At 39.7% G+C, this 20552-nt stretch overlaps 1 protein-coding gene across 8 annotated transcripts in view; it reads left to right on the top strand.

Annotated features, from left to right (window-relative positions):
- Nol4 (nucleolar protein 4) overlaps positions 1 to 20552 on the top strand; it is a 362305-nt gene that overhangs the window by 315903 nt on the left and 25850 nt on the right. For all 8 annotated transcript variants that reach the window (NM_001415694.1, XM_087593008.1, XM_087593005.1 and 5 more), the window contains 1 exon segment: positions 18083 to 18263. In NM_001415694.1, the coding sequence (NP_001402623.1) occupies positions 18083 to 18263 (181 nt within the window).

Genomic DNA, 20552 nt, shown 5'->3' with positions numbered 1-20552 from the left:
TCTAATATTCCAGCCCTTTGTTAAGGACAAGGGACTATGTGTTCTCATCTGTAACTGCTTCTTGCTGAAGTTAGGATGCCATTGTCAGGACCCAGGAACGATGGAATATTAGCCAAACGCCACGAGGGGATTAGGGCAATGAAGTGCTCATCATAAGTATCTGGTTTGTTGACCCAGCTAAAGAGACAGGGAGCAATTACATTGACTGGGCTTTTGTACATTAGTGTTTAGCAAGCCCAGGGCTTCCAGTATTGTAAGGTGTAGTAGGGCTGGCATGGTGTAGATCACCTTAGGGTCAGTTTGTAGTCTGAAGCTAACTTCTGGATGGTGTCTACCAGCGTAGTGGAATTCTGCCAAGACAAATACAGACTCTGGGCAGAAGTTAAAGAACTTAAAGAACACATTTATATTTGTAGATTTTTCCTTGGGAACAGGCACTAGGCAGGAAAGCTTTGGCTGTTGATTGACTGGTTTCCATTTGGCCTCTGCGAGGTGGATAAAGGTTATGTCTAAAACCTGTTTATCCTTTAACACAAAGTCTGTTAGTAATAGAAACCTGACTCTAAGTTTGATTTTTTTTTTTTAAAAGATCAGGTAACCTAATAGCACTAGAAACATAAGGCCTGGTTTTCATATGTGAAATGCATTTACCAGGCAGCTGCTGCTAAACTGATGAGGCTCCAGTTAGCTGTCATCACCATCAGAGATCTTAGAAGGATAAATTATAGGAAGAAGTATAATCCAAGTGGCCTATGTATCAACTAAAATGACAGAGACGTACCCATTACCTAGATGGTTGCCTTAGACTCCTGTGGTTTCCATGGCTTCATTGGGGGCTGTGGTTTTAGTTCTTAGGCTGCTATACAGGACAGTTTTAAATGTTCAGCTACCCCACAGGACAGCATTAGGCTTTGGCTCCCAGACCCAGTTCTGAGATATTTTCTTATAGAGGAAGAACCTGGGAGAGTTACCTTACTTTGACCAGGCAGAATAGAGCAGTCAACTCAACAATTTCCACAGTTTGTGCGGGACACTCCCTGATGGCAGGTGAGGCATGGGGCAGGTTTTCTCAGTGGTTAGAGTTACCACAATTCAGGTGGAATCCATGTGCGCCACCTGTCTTCTTTGTAGACCTTAAGGTTTCCATTAGGATCTCTATCATAGTAAGCCTTTTTTCAAGAAATATATTAAATTTAAAATTGAAATAGAAATTTTCCATAGTCAGCAGATCTCTGAAAAGTTTTGAGGGCTATTAAATATATTTGATTTTTAATAAACTTTATTTTTTTAACTATTTGTTTTTAATTACTTGTTCTAGTATTAACCTTGAAAACTTGTACCTGAAGCTAAATAAAGCTTGCCCCTGTAAATGAATTACATTTGTAAAGAATCTGGGCATTTACAAGGTGACTGATTATTAACCTGCATGCCTTAATCATCTCTAACAGTTTATAGGTTAATAGCTTTTATAAGATGAGGATTTACATTTTTAGCCCTCTTAAGTTTAGCCTTTAAAAAAAATAATGCTGTTTTGAACTGAAACTCTTTGGTAGGAAAATAAAACTTGAGATCATAATTATAGTCTACAGGGAGACTTGTAGCTTTGGATTCCTGGTCCTTTCAAAGAGCAGCATTGCATATCACAGTATCTTGTATGACCCAGTTTATAAAAATAGCTAAAGCCTAACAAAATTAGCAGTGACAGGGAAGTAGACACATGTTCTCCAGTCAGCCTCTCTCTGACTGGAATAGACTAGGTAAGGAGAGCCACTTTGTAGGCTTTGTCAAACTGTTTAGGTCATTGTCTTGCTGTATTCTAAGACAGGGATATCCCAGTTTCTGATATTTAGTACTAGTGGCCCTAACTTTAGCTGGCCAGCTACAACTCTTAGGGCTTAGGATTCCAGTGTAGCCTTGAACCTTTCTCAGTGTGAGTCTTTAAGCATAAAATCCATGTTTTGGGTTGACATATTTTTGTTAACACAAACAGTGAGAAGCAGGACTTGAGGGGTTTAAAAGCAAAGTTGGCAATTTGAATATTTGCTCAGAACTATACACATTGATGGACTGGCTCCTTGTTTTAAGATTACCTATGTAGCTTTCTAATTATTAACCTCGTGTTATAAGTTTTAAGTCAACTTTTCCTACAGATTTTTAACTATGTCCACTAAATTTATAAATCCTCTGGTATATCATAGCAAAAGTTTTAGACAAATGAACCCAATAATCTAATTTTGCTCATCTGATGTAAGACAGAAACTCTCCGATTCTAGTTTCAGCTTTTCAATACAATAGAATAGCTTAAAATACCATTTCAACATTACCCATACCTAAAAGACAGTGGAATCCCTACTGAATGGAGTCTAGTGTCCAGAAAGGTCAGCGATGAAGAGTACTGAGTTTTGGCTATCAAAGCAGCCACGGCAAGCTACAGCCTTGAACTTGGGCTTGGGTGGAGGGGACGCACATGAAGTATGCTCGCAGATGACAAACTGGTGTTGTGGGTTGTGGGCATTGACACAGCCAGGCAGCATCTAGAGCTTGGTCTGACATCCGAGTCCATCTGTAACTGTCACAGAAGCACACACAGGAGATGGAGAGGGTGAAAACAAAAATAATACATAGAACTCGCTGCAGAGAGAACACACAAAGACAAGGAGACAATGTTAGATGGTGCAAAGTAACAATAGAGACAATGAGAACAACAATTGAGGTTTTTCTTAATGATTAGAAGGCTTTTTTTCAGTTGCCTTCCACACAACCCAGACACACTGGGGTACCCACTAGAGGTTTCTTGCTGACATGTCCCCACCAGTTCAGTTAGGCCAGACCTTTCTGAGTTGCATCTCAGCTCTGGGTATGTCTGACGTGCCCTGCTGGCTCTCCTGAAACCCTCCGTTCTGCCCCTATTGTCATGGGATGTGATTTGCTTCCTGGGGCTTCCAGGCACTGAGGTGCTGGGTCTCTCATACCTGTCTTATTTTCTCAGCCCCCAGCATCACCAAGACATCCCCTGGATCCCATGGCAGGTCAGAAGAAGAACTGGTGGTTCTCTCCAAACTCCTAATTAATCAGAAATAACCAGTGGTCCATGGGGTATCTTCCTTTGCCCTGGGTGGAGGAATGCAGGGCCTCATTAGACTCCTGCGTCCCCTTACATTCCACAGATCCAGAGCCAACCAGAAACAGATGTCACAGGAAAACTTCAAAGCTTCTTTGACTTACCAGAGTAGGCCTCTGTATAAAAGAGAAAGTGTCCTTATGTTAGATTCTTCCTTTCAGTATACATAAATGTTGTTGCCTTTCTATCCCCATCATAGAAAGTGAAGAAAAGAATCCCCCACACGTGGTAGCTTTTATCAATGCCCCAAACCCCACAGTTTACATGTGCCCTCCCTATCACAGCAGATAACTTTAAACTCATTATTTAAACTGTTGCCAGTCCAATCCTTAGATTCTTCCTGCAAACCAGTCAGGGTTCTGTGGCCCCTCTTCTAATCTTGAGGATCACGAATGATTTTTTTCTTTCTGAAGCCCATGGTCCGAGTGATCATCTGACTTGCCTTTGCAGGGGTATTTGGCAAGTTCCATTACTTTTGCTTATCTAAACCCCTAGACTGCCCTTGCTTTGTAGAATAGAGTGTCTGTTTCCTCCCAAGCTCAGACAACTCTGTCTGCACATAGCATATCCTCTTATTTGCAACCTGGAGGTTTCTGAAACTTGGCCTTGTTCATGGACTTCTTTTTTTCTTCTCTAGTCTCATGGATTTAAATTTTATCCAGAGTGTGGTCCCACATACATTCCCAGCTTTTTTGTGAACTTCCAGTCTGTGTGCCCGACAACATGTCTCTACTCCCTTCTGGGTCAATAGTTAGTGTACTCAAAGCAGATATCAATCCAGTGCAGTCTGTGATGGTCCCTTCCTTACTGCTTCCTGAGGTAGGAGCAACATGGTTCTCTCTTGGGATCTCTGCACTCCCTGTAACTTCTCATGCACTACTCCCACCTCACACTCCCACCATCTGGCAGGGGACCCAACAGGCCTCACATCCAGCAGGGAGATGATCCAGGAGAGGAAAGAGTAAGATTTGAGACAGTGGCACCTTAGCAGTCACTGGGTCCCACCCCCCATGGACTGACCTCCTGGCTTACTTTTCGTACACATTTAAACATAGTGGAACTCTGGGCAAAACGTGTCCAGGTGACAATTCTCATAGCTCAGCTTCAGAGCTGGCTGCATTGGAATCCCCTTGCAAAGTAGCAAAGCACGTGTGACATTTACAATAAGAATAAGTTTGATTGGCTGACAAACGAACTCAGGGCTGGCCTAGAGGAAGGATCTGTGATATGCATAAGGAAAGCATGGTGGAGGAGGCAATATTCATGGGGCCTCTTTCCAAGGAATGTGCTTTACTCACTGAGAGCCAAAGCTCACGATGAATACGTCAACAATGCTCAGAATATGGCGGAGGACCCCCAGGCTGGTGGATGGCGTCACTCCATCACAGGCTTTGTGATGGGCAACCCTGGCTCCTCCAGTGCTCACTCTGAGTCGTGCTTCCTACAGTTCCTACATTCCTCAGAGAATGCTTCTGAGCACACTTCAAATCCCACAGCCCTCTCTCCAACACCCTGGACCTCAAAGTTCATGGTATTTGTTATTTCTACCGTTACTGTTCTCTATCATGTAAAATGCACTTTTAAATTGTCTACTCTGCAGTGGCAGCTGTAGTCCTCATTAAACCAAGCCTTTGAGGGTGGGGAGCTTCCCATACAATTTGGTCATGACTCTGGGACTCTACTAATAATGGGCCCAAGTAAATGCAGAGAGGATGAAAGAACATCATTGTTTGCTTTCTCTTTTCAATCAAAACCCCCCTATCCTTTTGACTTCATTATAACGTTTTGGAAATCTCATGAACTTGGCGTTTCTCTTATTTTTCTTGTAGTATGGAAACAAGAAGACACAGTGGCTAAGTTTCTGTCTCTGGAACATGGGCTCCACATATTGATCTTAGATGCTGAGCTCACTTGAACCTTTTTCCTCTCCCACAAAGTCACAGCTTAGTTCTGTGCACCTCATAGGGGCATTGCATGCTTTAAGCTAAGGAGCAGGTCAGAGCAGCTCCTGATGTGTGGCAAGCACACATCACTTCCCTTCCTCTGTGCCGGTGGTTCTCAACCTTCCTAATGCTGTGACACATTAACATAGTTTCTTATGTTGTGGTGGCCCCAACCACAAAATTCTTTCGTTTGCCACTGTAATTTTGCTACTGCCACAAAGCATCATGTTCTGCATATCGTCAGATCTGCAGGCTGTCTGATATCAGGCTCCCCAGAGGGCTTTCAGTCCCCAGATTGAGAGTCACTGCTCTCGGCACTACTCAGTGTTGTAAATGTGGCATGCTGGGTTGTAGAGTTCATCCATCTTTAGGTCCTCTTCTCTGCGCATGCACAACATTGGCTGCTTTGTTAGTTCTCAATTACCTCTCATTAACTATCCATGTATGGGTTATCTGGATTCCCTGCTGATGTGCAAGCTCACGGAAAGGAAATATCCCATCTGCATTAGTCTCTGCATCTGCAGCCACAGTGCCTTGCACTTTGGGGTTTAACATATGCTAAGTAATAGTTTCATTTAATCGTAGATGTGTTTTTAGTGATAAAATCGGTTCTTTATTTTGTGCAGCATGCAGCAGTGAGCACCTTTGACTTGGTGTAAATCTATAGCTTTTGAGTCCTGTTAACTTTATCCTATGCAGCTGCACGGTATAGCAGTGGGCTGAGATCCACCTAGTCAAAAATTCCAGTCAGGAGGACCACAAATTCAGGACCTGCTTGGGCTGCAGAGTTAGTTGAAGGCCAGACTGGAAAACTTACTTAGTAGGGTTTCTACAAAATAGAAATAGTTACAGAAAAAGAAGAGGTTGAGGTCACTCAGTTTTAGAGTGATTGCCTACTGTGTGCAAAACTTTAGGTTCAATTGCAATATTATAAAGAAATAACTGACTGAACGAAACCTTAAACTTCATCTTTTTTATTGGATATTTTAAGTATTTACATTTCGAAAGTTATCCCTTTTCCCTGTTCCCCCCTCTCTTATACCCCCCCTCCTGCTTCTATGAGGATGCTCCCCTCCCATTCACCCAGTCCCACCTCACTGCCCTGGCATTGGGAAAACGAGCCTTCTCAAGACCAAGGCATTTTCCTCCTATTGATGCCAGAAAAGGTCAACCTCTGCTACATATGTGGCTGGAGCCATGGTCCTTTCATGTGTACTTCTTGGTTGGAGGTTTAGTACCTGGGAGCTCTGGGGGTTTTGGTTGGTTGATATTGTTCTTCCTAAGGGGTTACCAACCCCTTAGCTCCTTCAGTCATTTCTCTAACTCCTCCAGTGGGGTCCCCATGATCAGTCTGATGGTTAGTGGCAAGCGTCCTCATCTCTGTGGGTAAGCCTTAAACTTCATCTTAAAGATAGCAAACCGTGATGAAATCGTCACTCTCCTGTGAGCTTAACATGTTCTCTCTTCTCTTTGCTTCACTTTTCAAAAGTCACTAATTAGTCAATGATCTGTTAATTAATCTGTCTTGTCTGGTTAATCTATATATGAAGTCATTTGTTATCAGACCTGCCACCTGACAGCCAAAGGTCTTTCCATGACATAAGGTCTTCTGCTCTGTCATCCCACTAGATGCGAGCCTTCCCAGTGGTGCCGCAGTCGCCCCATCTTTACTCCACCTAGTGCTTTGTTCTGTGTCTAGAAAATCACTGTGATCCGCATTCAAAAGCTTCTCCCACAGGGAATGCTCAGGCGAGTTGCTATATACAGTGCTGTTTAATGCCTTAACCAGTGTTAGAATGGCAGTTTGTAAACTTCAGTTACCTACATTGGCACTGGGATATACAATGCAGTCTTTAGTGTTTTTTAAATTTTCAACTAACTTTTTCTACCCTACATAGAGTTTTCAGGTTAAATATGCAATCCATCATGTAAAAACATTTCAAATGTCATGCATCTCAAACAAAAGAATATACTCAATGCTTCCTTTCCAATTCTGAACATGTTATATATATATTTTTTTCTTTTCTTTTTTTCGGAGCTGGGGACCAAACCCAGGGCCTTGCTCTTGCTAGGCAAGCGCTCTACCACTGAGCTAAATCCCCAACCCCAACATGTTATATTTATTATGAAGTTTCCCCTACTTCTACAAACTGATGCAGAAGCAGAGTTTTAACAAGTTGATGGCTTTGGAATTTAAATCTCATATTTGTTTGTGCCTCTTCCAAAAATGTTGTCTACATATTACAAATGGCTTCAAAATTCTGAAAAAAAAATGATATCCAGCCAATCGTATCTCAGAAGTGAAATACCAAAGAAAAGGAGACAGTGGCAAACCTGGGGAATGGCCTTCCATCCTGGCCTAAGAGTTCTCCAGGACAGTCGTGTTTGGGGGAAGATATTTTATGGCTGTCACACCTAGTGGACTCCACCTTGCAGAAAATAATCACAGGGTGTTTCATTTGCCTTAGAATTTAGAAGGATTTAGTAATACTTCACAAAGCAAATGACACCCCCAAACACACACACACACACACACACACACACACACACACACACACCTTAGGAATATACACTTAGAATAAACATGATTTCATTGCTTGCTGACTGGCTTGGCAGTTAAAACAAACAGAAAAATACCTGCTCATCTAAGACCTTAAAAGACTTCAAAATAAGGAACTGAGGAGTGCTTCATGGGTGTGGGGGGAGTGGCAGAGTGTGTGCCCTGTGGGTGAGCCACAGAATGGGGGAGACATGATGAAGTGAGAGGCCGTGATGACAGAAGCACCAGGGCAACAGAAAAGCCCTGAGGCCTTAGGAGGCTCTGTCAGACAGAATCCATACTAGTCACTGGAAGAACGCGGCAAGTGCCAGCCCATGGCATGTCAGGAGCAGGAACGGACAACATAAACACCTCAGGCACAAGCACTTTTGACCTTCTTCTCAGCCCTTCCTTCGGTGCCACCTCACCAAGTACAGTGTGAGTCTGCTAAGCTGATCATGTAAACAGTGAAGACAAAATCAGGAAGTTTATCTAGGTGGGACAAAATAACACAGAGCAAGGAAAAAAAACAATTGCATCAGAACATTTTATTGCAAGGAAATTTTAATCTAAATTCTATCCTTATATGAACCTATTAAACAAACATAGAATATACATTCAGAGGTGTTTGTATATGAAGGTTTTTTTTTTTTTTTTGGTTCTTTTTTTCGGAGCTGGGGACCGAACCCAGGGCCTTGCGCTTCCTAGGTAAGCGCTCTGCCACTGAGCTAAATCCCCAGCCCCGAAGGTTTTTTATCAATGGTAGAATATATTTATGTACAATCTGGGCATAGAAAGACACACGTGTATACGTGTTGAAGACAGATTCCTGGGGAAGCACACTGATACCCAAGCAGATAGACTTCCTTTATGACTTTGAACAAATCTTTTCTTATCATTCCTTTATTTACTTTTTTGATTCATGTATAAATCTTAGAAATAAATTCTCTCCTGGACCCTCATTTTCAATTATTTTATCACTTGATGCATTTTTTTTTATTTTTAGAAGTTATCACTGAAATAATATCTGTACCTTCTATATTTCATTTCTTTCCCTCATGATCAGGTCTCATGAGAGTAGAGAGCCGGTCTCTTCTGCCTTCTGATTGATAGACACACAGCATGTAGTTTACTACACATCCTAGCAACTGGAAGGTGTCCACAGAACATTCTTTAAACTTACAAATAAAATCAGATCATCAAAAATATCCTTAATTATAGGTAGGAGAATTTTTAAAAGATGCTATTGGATAGGACATGGCTCTCTAGAACAAAAGACTCGATAGAGATAAAGGTATCAATAAGCAGGTGAAAGGGTTCAGAGGCTGAACAAATTATGTCTGGAGACTTGAGAGAGTGAAGACACATGTAACCGTAGACATAATGTCTGATAGGTAATCATGGGGTCCTGGCTAGCTATGGTCTAGAGGCAGCTCAAAATGTGGGCCTGAGCAAAGGTCTCCACCAGGGATTTAGATGTAGAGAAGCTTGCTGTGAACCATTAGATCCTGGCTAAAGTACAAATGCAGCATTTCAATCTGCATTGAATGGAAAACATTTCAACCTGATATAGAACGGAAACTTCTAGAGAATCGAGATGGAAGGGAAAGACTTGCTTATTATTCCCAGTGTCATAAAGTGATATAATTTGAAATCTTAAGGGAGCAAGAACTACTGTTTACCAAATCCAAGTAGTTTATGATCATGTATTGGTTTCATATATATGTATATAGAATTATAGCAATAGATTCCTAAAAATTACCAGCTTTTGCCATGGATTTGTTGCATTTGAATGACATTTGTCTTCTAGCTATAATATTAAAACCTATAGCACTCTACATTTGTACCCAATGTCCTTAGTTAGATACATCATGGAACCAGGAAGTAGGCAAAGGAAACAATTCTATTAAAGGAGGAACATAGCAAAGATACAGATCGGAGAATCCACCCAACACACTCAGGCTTAAAGTGTGTGTTTGAAATTCATCACCAGATTATTTATTTTTACATCATTTTGTAAGTGGTTTCTCGTGCACATTGCTTTTAAGTTTTAATTTGACTTTACTATAAAAATCATTCGTCAGTGATCCAAGTTCTGCTATATTGATGGCTTTCTAATTACCTTAGTTTGACTGCTTCATAATTAATATACTTCAAGTACCAAAAAATGGATGGGTAGTTTTTACACCGAGTCTAAATTATAGTAATCTATACGTGTTTTTTCTAATGTGTAGAAATTAAGATCTCAGTTACATGGCTTTTTCAAGATGCACAATCCCCATGGAAGCATGTTTACTCTATGATTGAACAGCGTGTTCATCAAAGGTAGCTGTGAAAGAATCGATTATGTAGAGCAACATTACGAGGGAATTGTTTTCATTCTGCTTACTCAACCATGCTGGCACACCTGTCTCCAATTTTGAAACTATCAACGATTACTTTACAGCATCGGTGCTCAAATAACATCATTAGTCGGGATTTCCCACCTTTTCAGGCCGAAAACAAAACATGAAAGGATGAAGATTTTCTACCATCTCTGGGATTTATAGATTTTAAAATTTCTGTTCCCTGGATGAGTTTAATTTTCTTGTGAGTAGTAAGAGTTCCCAGTGTCACACTAAGTGACTGCTAGGATAAATCATTCATGTCTGAGGGATACCTTTACCCTGTGAGCCGCCTCACTGGACCAAAAAGTTGTTTTCAATGAGTAAAGTCAAGCTTCAGATAAAATAACAGCTTCATAGATAACTTGAAGCTTTCATAATGGACATTGTAATAAAGAAGAAAGAAGGCAGACTGTATTACTAAGAGAAATCTCCTCTTGCTCCCAAAGTATACTGAAGATTAAGGTTAAAAATACCCAGTATTACAGAAAGACTTTTCTGCGGTGAGAAATTCTGCTCAAAACTACGGCTAAGTGATTTACAGTCTTATTTTGGAAGCCCAAAGGAATTGTCTATAAAATCTTTTGCCGAAACAAGGAGTGCTATCCTATGGAAAGAGAGTTATCCATTTAAGCACAGGAACTCTTGATAAATCACTAAAGACCAAATTGGCTTATTTAAATTGAAAGATGATAACCAGTTTCACGTGCTTGAAGGAGGATGCCTACTTATTGGTGACTACCCACTACACTTCTTCCTTCTGATTGTCAAGTATTCACTGTAATTTGGTTGAGGCATTGCTAATGTATTTATTTTGTATTTTTGAGGCCAATGAGTCTTAAACCTTTGCTTATCTGCACACAAACATATACACATGAAAGGCCAAACCTACTCCACCTTGGAACTATTCTCCAACTTAAAAGAAAAAGAAAAGGAAAAAGAAAAAGAAAAAAAAAAGGACCTGAAAACTTGGCCCACAGGTAAACCCAAGCTGCACCCAAGTACCAAGAAGAACCCCTTGGCTTGTCCTTGCCCAGAGTTACTCTCTAGCTGCTTCTTAGCAACATTAATTACAGATTAACTGTTCGTTTTAGATGTACTTTCAGATCATTCGGGATTGGGTCCAGCCTTGCCTCAGAGCACCCACTTGTTGGCTCCCAGTAGACACTCAGTCAAATGCTTGCCAGTCTATGCCCCCACTTCTCACCCCCGCCCTTGCTTGCCATTTTCTATAAAACCTTGTCCTGATGAGAGTTAGGGGTTGCATCACCAAGCCATCCTGTGGGTGGGTGGTAAGTTCAAAGTCAAGTTTATAATAGAGAGGCCCTAATGTGATTATATCAGAAACAGCTCCTTGGCGGTCTTTTGGGGTTCATGAACGCTTCCTGGCACAATTTTATAATTCTTTTTATAATTCTATTATCTTGCAATTTTAGCTCTTATGTTTTTGTGTATTTTTTTAAAAGGCATATCACTTCCATAAGAAGCAGAATAAATTCTTAACTACGTGATCTACAAGTTAGATACTATAATTTTACTGAGCATACAAAGTAACAAGGTTCCATATGGTATTCTGTGCGTGCTTAACTTGTGTCCGCCTCCTCGACCTTCTCCGCATGTCCTTGGCCCTTCTTCAGTTGTACAGTTCTCTCTCCAGTAGTTCCTTTTCCATGTTCACCAGGGTTAATATCTAGAATATGTAAAGAACTGGGGGAAAAGCCTAAAATACAAATACCATTCAATGTATTGGCCAATCAACTAAAATAGTTTTCAAAAGGAAGGATACAATGCCCAAAAAAACAGCTTTATACATGTTCAGCAGCTAGGAAAATGGAAATTAAACCTTCTCTGATATCCCATCCCAACCCAGTCAGAATGGCTACCATCAAGGAGTCCTCATTTCTATTATTTGGGAAGTAGTAAGTATATGCATTCAGAGAATACAATTGTTATTTTATACAACTGCCCAGTTTAAAAAAAAAAACAATTCTGCCAAGCTAATGAGCAAAGCCATAGCCTCACTTCCCTATCATTTATTATGATGAGGTACTTGGAATTTAATTACTTTGAAATATAGAATACATTGGCTCTCATCACCATGCTGTAAGATGTGTCTCAAAACTGACTCCCCCTACTTGCAGCTTTAGACGCTTTGATTGACAGCTCCCTGTTCCTTCCTTCCCCAGCCCTCATGCTCCCTCTGTGACCACAGTGCTGCTTTCTTTCTATCATTGCAGTGTCATGAGTTCCCACTTAGGGAGCAGACTTTCTTGTCCATGAAATCATGTATGTTGGTGTGTTTACATGCCTCTAAAAAGAACTTGTCAGATAAAACAAACAAACAGACCTCAAACGGTTTGGTGACTCTCTGGCATTAGCTACCCTAACAGTTTTTTTTTTCTTAAGTCAGAAATAAATATAATCAAAGCTTATCATTATATGACCTGAAATCAATCAATGTGTGACTTTCAATAGTGTCTGTCTATGTCTTGGGGAGAATTTTTGCACTTTTGGCAACTTAACAATTTATAGCCCTCAAGTAGAGAAAGTAATATGTGACCCCTCTGAGTGCAGGCCAGAAATCTGAGAGTTGGAATACATGAGCCAGGGTGCAAATTCATAAGGATGGACTTAGTTGATGTCATCAAATGTCTGCTCTCATTACCTCACAAATATGGTTAGGTCTCTTGTTGGTTGAAGAGCATTTTCAATAGAGCTCTGGTTCTTTCTGATCCTCCCTCAATGTCCCTAGAAACTCTTAGCAATTTACTTAATTCTAGAATGCTCTCAAATGGGGGAGAGAAGCTTTTAGAAGGTAGAGATTTTTTCAGTGGTTCGTACATGGATGCCATTGCCTTCGCTAGCCCCATTTGGAGGGGATTTAAAAATATATATCTTAAATAAAAATGTTCTGTCACATAAACTACAGAGAACATGTAAGAACATTAGAGCTCTGCAGTCAGCTTACAGAAAACTGGGGCACATTGAAACCTTCATTGTGTCTACATGTTTACTGTTCTGTAGCAAAAAGATCATTGGCGGCGCAGTTCCAGGTCCTTCTCCTTGAAATGGTAAATCAACATTGCCTGCTCTTTACATCCTCCACGGTTGTCTCAAAATGAGAGTCCATGTTCTAGGAAGAGTGTTTTACAACCTCCTTGGTACTGTAAAGATAATGGTGACACGCCAACACTAATGCACCTGAGTGCCACTGATTCCAGTCACAATTTAACTGGTGTTTTCTGCTCATTATTTATAGACAGCATAGTCATGAAAATAAAGAATGTTTAATAAATGCAGATGACATAAAATCTAAAAGCAAAAGTCCTGGGAGCCTTGAGAAAGAAGTCAGTCGGGCTGGAGAGATGGCTCAGCCGTTAAAGGCTAGGCTCACAACCAAAAATATAAGAGAAAGAAGTCAGTCTAGTGTTACATTTTCAAGGTCAAGGTTGTATTTATTTTTAAAAAATAACCTATTGGTGTCCCTTAAGGGGAATAAATTAACTCAGTTAGAGAGAGAATTTGTCTGTGAATGGTTTTGAGTGAAAATTTTCTTATGCCTCTGAGGGGCTTAGGACTCTATCTATGTGGTCCATCAGGGAACCAGACAACAACTCCAACTGCAGACCTCAGTTTCTGGGGGTGAAACAGAAAAAGCGAAGTCCCCTCTTCTAACTCACTCCAGTCTTGCCTTCCACATAAAAGCAACTGCCCATCTTCATATAAGCCCAGTTTACACATGACGTGCAAATGTGCATCTGAAAAGGTCGGGAGGAAGATACAAAAGGATAGGCCAGACTCCAGGTATAGCAAACAAAAAAAAAAGTCTTTGTTGACTATTTTTATCTAAGAAAGTGTGTGTGTGTGTGTGTGTGTGTGTGTGTGGTATGATATGTGATGTCGGTATGTATTGTCCAGTCCATTGCTTGTGGTCATTCAATTGTTGATCCTTATTTTAATGCATTATAAACTTTGAAGTTTTTCTATTAAAAAGAGGGTCAGTTATTTTTCTTGTTAATTAAATGTATTTGTGCAGCTGTGAAGCTTTGTAGCATATTAAAATGGCCTTTTTTTTAAAACAACCTTCATAGGTACTCTGGGAGTGAACTGCTAGTTATGAAAATGTTGAGCACTCGTTATTAAAATATTAATTATTGGAAGTTGGTGACAAAGGTAAAATGTGACTTCAGGGCATATGTACCTTTTAATGTCATTAAAATCATCTCTCTTTGAAAATGATTATGACTCGAGACAAAAAACATGAATTAACACTCATTAAACTTTTGTCCAAAGGACACCGCATAACATATTTTATTGGCAGACTTGTGTGTTTTATTTCTGTATGTATAGTGGACTGCCAAAACATTAATAATGCAAATATTTGTTTGAATACAAATAATCCCCACAAAGTTGGCTTTGATTATTAATGGAATTAATTATCTTCCTTCCCACTGCAGCTACAGCAGCTTGGAATAGCAGTTAATAAAGAAAGAGTCAAATTTTAAAATGGTACACTTAATAATCCAAATTAATTCTATCATGCAAAGAAAACATAAGAAAACACTGCAGTAATAATGTCTCCTTTTTTGCATAACAATATGCTCTTCTCTGAGAACATCTTGCTCTCACTTTCAAAAAGGACACGAGTACCTCAGAGGAGTGCCACTTTACTAAAACTAGAAGCCTAGATTATTTACCATGTTTTCATGGCGGAACTTCAACTAGCCCTTCACAAGTACCCCAAGAAGAGAGAACATTCTGATGTCTTTTGAGATTTTAAGAGATTTGTCTTTACAGAAAGAGTATTTTAAAGCTGAGATTTTCATAATCTGGCAACAGAGAGAGGATGTAGCACAGGTCAGTATACCATAGCTCATAACCTCAGGGAGACTCTCAGATGTTTTCCCTAAAAGCATACAGATTCTGTAGAGACCAGTTTAAAAATATAATACTTTCATAGGAAATAGGTGCATGCATGATGAATTAATCTGAGCTTGGAGTTACTATAGTGAAACCCCAGGGGTAATTATAAGTTTATTTGCCTCACACTTTGGGAGATGACAGCATGAAATCAAATACTTACGTTGCTCTGGGTCTATGATGGGATTGATTGGGTTGCAAGGGCCGAGAGAACAGAGCAGAGCAAACTCATTTTCATGCTGAACCACAAAGCAAAAGAGTAGCAAGGGTGCCTGGGATGCCACAGTCTTGAGGGAGATCTGTCTCCAGTGAGACTTTAGGACCTGCCATTAGTTAGGCACTCCTGAAGCTTGCACTTGTTCCAGTAACCTCACCAAAGGGAACAAGTTTATGACTCATGAACCTTTGGGGGAATTCAACCATGAACTATCACAATGTGTAAACAGTATAAATCCATCTATTCATCATTTGAGGGGCTGTAATAGCCTCAAGCTATATGCCACACTCATGTTAGTATGGGGGAATTAATACAAACAGGTTGGTTATCTGTAATCTAAACTGCTTGGAGTATATTAAACTTTACATTACTTGGTTTTTTTTTTTCGGAGCTGGGGACCGAACCCAGGGCCTTGCACTTCCTAGGCAAGCACTCTACCACTGAGCTAAATCCCCAAGCCCTACTTGGTATTTTTTAATACTTGTATAGTATATTGGTTGAATGTCCAAAATTTGAAGGGTTTTTTTAAAAATCCTAAATCTGAAATGGTCCCCATCCACAAAATAAAAATGTTAGCACTCAGCTTTAGATTTTAAGAAACTTTTAAAAACTCTAAATGGCACATAGATAATACCTATGCCCATAGAGACATGTTGGCATAATTACACACGAGACAGTTTCAATGGAGAGACCGATAAGCAAGTCTGAGATACTCCAGGATCGAAATTATTTCAGTCCTTCCCATCAAATCCAGTATGCCTTCATGATAGCTGTTTGTATTCTACTAAAATGTATTTATTAATAACGCTTTCTCACAACACCACTGGCTGATTAGCCTGATTACCTGAGACATGCTTGTGATGACCTCCATGCCCAACAGCAATAGATTTCCAGAAATAACCATGTTCAATGTCCCAGATTATTTAAGCTTACTTATTATGGTTAATACATAAATTCATCTTAAGTACAAAATATATATATTTTCCTGAAAGCAAATAGAAATGTATTTAAAAGTCTCAGCAGTGGGTCTCATGACTCCATATACTTTTCCAAAGAGTCTGAAAACCATCTTCTTTGGGTGCCTTTTTGCTGGGAATACAGTCAAATTAATAAACTCAAGCAGCCAATGGGGAGTCAGGAGAGTACAGCTGCAGCAGCAGCAGACCTGATTCGATCTTGGTCTTTGCTTGGCTTGGTGGGCGACTTCGACAAGGGAAATGTTATAAAAGGCAATACGCCCTCCCGGGGGCTCTGAGGTTCAAATGGCACGCTAAATTTGCAAACTAGCATTCTAATTACACACTGATTTAGATCAGATCGTGTTTACATAAGACAAATTTCAGAAACATCAGTTCTGAAAATTCAAATATAATACTTTCTTTTCCACTTTCTCTCTCTTATTTTTATTTGAATGTAAGCCCTTGGTATTATGGTACCATTTAGATTGGGAAGCCATTAAGTTTCAGGTTCTCTTTTATAATCTTATTGGAAAGAAAGATGATCATGTGTCCCTGTCCATGGCTAAGTATAACAGGATCATTTGAGCTATCACTCTAACAAGAACAAAGTCAGGCCAAGTTTCATGCAAATAATGAAAATATCCATATAATATGGGACTGTGCCATAGAAAAATCATATTCCATGTTTCTCCTTCTGTAGCATTTAGGGATAAGTCTGTCATTCACATGGTCTGCTTTATTCATAGTTGATGTCTTGCAAAATGCTGCTAGTAATAAAAAATCTCACCTAAACTTTATTAAATATGTAGTTTTAGAAATATTTCTTGTTGAAAATGAAGGAAGGCTAGGGATATGGCTTTGTGATAAAGGCCTTGCCTTACTTACAGCTCATTCCCAACATGAGAGAGCGAAGGATAAAGTCAGAAGAAATAAAAATATTGTAAAAAGCCAGGAAAATTGAATTATCTTTGTCCCATATATTTTAGACTTCATGAACGTATAGATTGCTAAGGAGAAATGCAATCTATTTTGTTATTAAAGGTATAGCATTTATTACAAACATAATTTTTAATTCCCGTACGTCATTTTTCAGTGAAGTGAGGGTAGTTTCCTGAATGATGGTGAATGTATAAGCACATCTAGATGACATGGGAGAAAGGGAAAGGAAGAGACAGTAGGGAAGAGAAAGACATTCAAGGAGGGAACAGGAGGAAAGCAGGGAGCGAGCAAACTAAGAAGCTCAACGTCTGTCAAGTTATTTTCTTGTCTCTCACGGTTATCACTCTCTGTGTATTTTTAGTCTGTTTATTGCTTGTTTGTTTTCCATTCACTAAAAGCCACCTTCTCTTCCAGTCACATTTTTGCAGGAGAGAACTCTTAGCCACAGATCCTAGACCCATGCCCCCATTTGTCTACACAGTGAAGCCCTGCTGGCCCAGCCTGACTCCACAGAGGTGGGACCAGCATTGTCCTTCCCCATTCTGTGTCTTTCCGTTCTCAGTTGCCTCCTATGAATTGAAACCAGGCGGCATCTGCTTTCCTGCAGCACACGTGTTCACTTATCAAGTGTCCTTAGGTTTCATCAGTTTCATAGTACACACGAGGGGTTCCTGTTTCAAGGGTAAAGTAGATTCCACTATGGATGTGTCCCTTGTTTCTATGTCCACTCACTTTTAGGTGACTGCCACCTATTGGTGGTTTTGAAGCACTCTCTATTTCAAACTTAGCTGGAAAGGTCATTTTTAAAAATGTACAGCCTGCCCATATTGTTGCCTTGATGTATATATGTATGTGTGTGTGTGTGTATATACATATATATTATATGTATATAATATATGTATATATTAGCTTTTAGCAAAGCTGAAGAAAATGTGCACATGACCTTAATATTCACTGTATGGAATTTTCTTACCCAGAGCCACCATGTGGCTGGCATTGAGACTGTACAAAGAGAAGTAGCACAGAGATGTCACAATGATGGAATGCTGTCTCATTGCAGGACGAAGCTACTCCTGCTGACAAACAGTGCAAGCCTGAGGCAGCCCAGGCCACCTACTCAACGTCTACTGTTCCAGGCTCCCAGGAGGTATTGTACATCAATGGCAATGGGACCTACAGTTACCATAGTTACCGAGGACTAGGAGGAGGACTGCTAAACCTGAATGACACTTCTAGTAGTGGTGAGTCTTTATAACAGCTTGCATATTGTGCGTTCATTTGGGGCTGGTAAAATTTCTAAACTGAAAGAAAGAAATGGATAAAGTGTTATAACCTTGAGCTGGGGACAGTGGCGTTAAAACAAGGCTATGGGAAAACACAATGTTTGCCTCCCAATCGGATAGCTCCCTCTGTTGCCACAGCTTCTGTGAGTGGCAACAAATGATTCAATTGAATGGTTGCTGTTTTATATTAGAAAGAAATTAAGGTAGAATAGGAGCAATTCTTTTCCTAAGTAGTGATTCATTCTGTCTCTGTTGTTATGAGAATGGGTTGTCAAGCATGATGCTCTGGTTTCTTAATGTTCACTGGGGTTTGAAAGCTGGAGAATTTAAAGCAATTGAAACCTTTTGGAATGTGCATTGCTTTTGCTAAAGACACATGAATGGAAGTAAATCAGAAGCCATCATGCCTCCCCAGCCAGTAGGTTAGTATCAATAATGATCTGTCCACAGTGATCAATTCCCAGCTCATGTTTTAGGAATTTATATGTCACAACATCTCAAATGAATCATATTTTTAAATGCTTGCTATAGAATCATTTCTATCTTAAGAAATGTATATATGCAGGCAAGTTACTATACCTAGATTGTAAAAAAATATTTCATAACTATACCTAAAGTACAGGTGTGAATAAATTAATATTGTGCTCTTTTTCTTTATATCACAAAATACCCATAAATGTGAAGACAAATGACAAATTGAAAATTATTAATTATTTATACTACAAAAGTAAACTAATACGTACATCCTTTAAAATTAAAAAGTTGATGTACCTAGCTTCATATTACACAATTTACAAAAACAGAAAAGAGAAGAAGGAGGAGGAGGAGGAGGAGGAGGAGGAGGAGGAGGAGGAGGAGGAGGAAGAGGAGGAGAAAAAAGAAGAAGAAGAAGAAGAAGAAGAAGAAGAAGAAGAAGAAGAAGAAGAAGAAGAAGAAGAAGAAGAAGAAGAAGTAGCAGTTGGGGGTGGGGCATTTTATACAGGACAGTTAATATTCACAAACCTGAGTTTCAACTCTCAGTCTTTGTACTTCTTTAGGACAATGGTCCTCAAGTCCTACAGGGTGGTAGAAATGTCACAATTGGGGTTGAGTCCTCAACTGTCCCTTTTTCTTTGTATCTCTGCACCCATGGGTCTCTGTATTCACCACTGTTCACTAGAGACAGGGCAGGGGAGGAAGGGAGGAAGGGAGGGAGGGGGAGAGAGAGAGAGAGAGAGAGAGAGAGAGAGAGAGAGAGAGAGAGAGAGAGAGAAAATATCTTCTCAATGGCTTGACCCCACTTCTTTTATCATTTAAAATATTTTATTGTTCTTGATCTTTATTAGTGTTTCTTCTCTGAATGTCGACTGTGCAAAATTTCAGTTATTTCTATAATATTTGCAAAAGAAATTCCATTAATGGTGCAAATGAAAATAAATAGAAGTGAACAACTTCAGTATGTGAATGACACATGAACCAAAACAAGATGTGATGGCCTGTTTCTATTCATATACAACCAGAATCATATCCCTTTATTCCAGAATGGCTAAATCATTGCAGGTGACTATACAACTAGAAAATACAAGGCCTCTTATTTTTAATTAAGCGTCTAAAGACATGAGTGACAGAGAAGTAGAACATGGGTTTACCCTGCCCACTGTGCTCCCAGACTGCATTATGATGTTTGTCTGACTTCTGAAGTTATCATTAAAAATACAAAGAGATCCTCGTGGGGGAAATGAATTGTGTACGAAGACAGAAAAAGAAACTTCTAAAGGATTTCAAAATCCTTGGTACAGTTCATGTTTTTGTAACTGTTGTTGTGTCGAGAAGAAAAGAGATGGATTTGGATGCTAATCTTTGCCATAAAATATTACCTGCAAAGTCTTTCCTACATCCCAACTGATTCTTGAAAGAGAAAGCAACGTTGTCTCTCAAATCAAAGCAAAGAAAAATAAAATGAGTCAAGTCAGACCAAATCACGCAACCAGTGAATTTTCTATTGTGTTCCTTTAACTGTTGTCGAAAATATCAGTGGCATTCACCTCATACTCCTTCCTTAGAGCCAAGCAGCCTGTGTTTCTTTCACCTGATTTCCCCTCTCTAATGCCATCCATTGTCCAACTTCAAAGTCTATAAGTTAGGACTCCTAGGTGTAGCCATAAACCCTTAGAAAACTCCTGAATTATTCTTTGACGTATATATCACAGTGAATGTGCAAACACACACAGACACACACACACACACACACACACACACACACACACA

This window comes from Rattus norvegicus, chromosome 18 (assembly GCF_021556685.1).
Source record: "Rattus norvegicus strain SHRSP/BbbUtx chromosome 18, alternate assembly SHRSP_T2T, whole genome shotgun sequence".
Lineage (NCBI taxonomy): Eukaryota > Metazoa > Chordata > Mammalia > Rodentia > Muridae > Rattus > Rattus norvegicus.
Note: the sequence above shows the minus strand (reverse complement) of the source record. Positions and strands in the feature narration are given on the sequence as shown.